This window comes from Austrofundulus limnaeus, unplaced genomic scaffold (assembly GCF_001266775.1).
Source record: "Austrofundulus limnaeus strain Quisiro unplaced genomic scaffold, Austrofundulus_limnaeus-1.0 Scaffold116, whole genome shotgun sequence".
In the NCBI taxonomy this organism is placed as follows: Eukaryota; Metazoa; Chordata; class Actinopteri; order Cyprinodontiformes; family Rivulidae; genus Austrofundulus; species Austrofundulus limnaeus.
In genome coordinates this window covers 1516687-1518518 of record NW_013952518.1, presented here as the reverse complement: position 1 = coordinate 1518518, position 1832 = coordinate 1516687, and the positions used below count along the sequence as shown (strand labels likewise).

Sequence of the window (1832 nt, the reverse complement as noted above, 5' to 3'; positions counted from 1 at the left end):
TGTCATCTTAGCAAGATTTGATACAAGGTCAATGTAAAACACAAAGATAAACAAAAGTGATATCTAAGAATGACTGTTGTTAGCAAATCTTGTTCTGACTTTAATCATTCTATCTGCAGATGAACAGKATGTCATGAAAACCTAGGTCATTAAAGGATGTCATGAATTACTWGRTTAAACATAAAAGTATTAGATCCATTACAACAACTAATCGTGGATCCCTTTAATATCCCTGATTTGAGGTCGGAGCGGTCCCGACGTCCTTCCGAACCGAGTAGATCACCCTTAACTCACCACCCACATCAGTAATATCTGCTATGATTGTCTTTAGAGCCATCACGATAATCTGGACTTCCTTAAGATTGATGGAAGGGCAAATATCGGCCTGATTTTCTTGTAGTGTGACGCCGGCTTAGCCTGTTAGCCTTTGCGCTAGCGCTGACACTATATTGCCTTTTATGTATTAGCTCTGTGCTAGTGCGACAAACAAGCTAAACTGAGGTCCTCCATCCATTCCTTCTCCTCTCTGTCAACGCTCTCTGGTTTCATTCAAAAGAGTCGATCATCAGATATTGTCCAAGATTAACCTTCAGGGTGGATATAGCTCGCTAGCAGCCTCGCACGAGGACCTATCCACGTCATCATTTACCCAGAATGCTTTGTGTGTGAATAAAATGGCCCCGTCCATGTAATATATTTTTAAACTTTTGGTTTAAAAATGATAAAAACTGAACATCCTACAGTATTTTTACAGTCTTTATTTTACAGTTAAAATAAATGTTTATTATATAAAGTCTAATGTTACAACTAATCATTAAACACAGTCCTGGAGCTAAAACACAGTGGCAGGTGATATGCATTCCTTCAAGCAATGCATTTTTGACGTAATGTCGTCCACAGTGCTACAGTCCAGCAGTGTCTGATGGTGAACAGTGTGGCGGAGGCTGTAAAAGAAGTGAAGACCCTGGCGGAGCTGGACTGTGGGCTGCAGCTGTCAGGATGTGCCCACCTTCAGGACTTTGTCAGAAAAACACTTTGCTTCTGGCACAACATCATCAAAGAGCAGCTGAAGAGGTGGTATTCATCAAATAGCACACGTCCTTCTGTCTGAGTCAAACAAATAAACCTCTTTGTTTTTATGACTTTGCAGTGATTTTGAGGCCCTCCTGACTCAGCTTCACTGGCCCATCGTTTCCACCTCTCAGCCGTCCACGCCGGTGACCAACAGTCAGGACGTCAGCCGAAGCTTGGAGGAGGTGGTGACGCAGCTGTACGCCCTGCAGACCTCGTATCCTTCAGTCATCCTCTTCACACACTTACAGYTCGCAGCCTGTGTCCTCTAGTTGTGTCTAAATGTTCAGTAATGTGAGTCGTTTTATTTTGAAACGATAATCAGGGCTCTAGACTAACTTTTTGCACTGGCTGCACTGGTGCGCCTAACATTTTTTTTCTTCAGGTGCACCAGCACAAAAGTTCGGTGCACCCAAATTTTCAACCACGTCACATTTAACATCAGAGTTTTACAGGTTATTTTTTTAATCGCTTTTCTTTAAGGCAACATTAACTCAAAAATAATTAGTTAACAATCTAGTAAACATAAAGTTCTTTATTTGAACCAGAATTGTAGACATCTAACTTACTGAAAAGTATTTAAAGTGATTCTATAAAATTCTAAGTGCAAATATTTAAGGGCTGAACATCTTATAAACATATTAAACATTTCATGGTTAAATTTCTTTTAGACACCTGCCCCTCAGATGGACAACTCCTGTAGTTTGGCCCAATGGTTCTTTGGTCTTGAATAAACCAGAATGATGAAAAAAGAATAATGA

The 1832-nt window shown here is 40.4% G+C and overlaps 1 protein-coding gene across 1 annotated transcript in view; it reads left to right on the top strand.

Moving 5' to 3' along the window:
• The window catches only part of rint1 (RAD50 interactor 1), a gene marked incomplete at its 3' end in the record, with an annotated part of 31540 nt that overhangs the window by 7562 nt on the left and 22146 nt on the right, over positions 1–1832 (top strand). Inside the window, 2 exon segments of the mRNA XM_014014575.1 lie at positions 901–1074; positions 1151–1288. Coding sequence (XP_013870029.1) covers positions 901–1074; positions 1151–1288 — 312 coding nt within the window.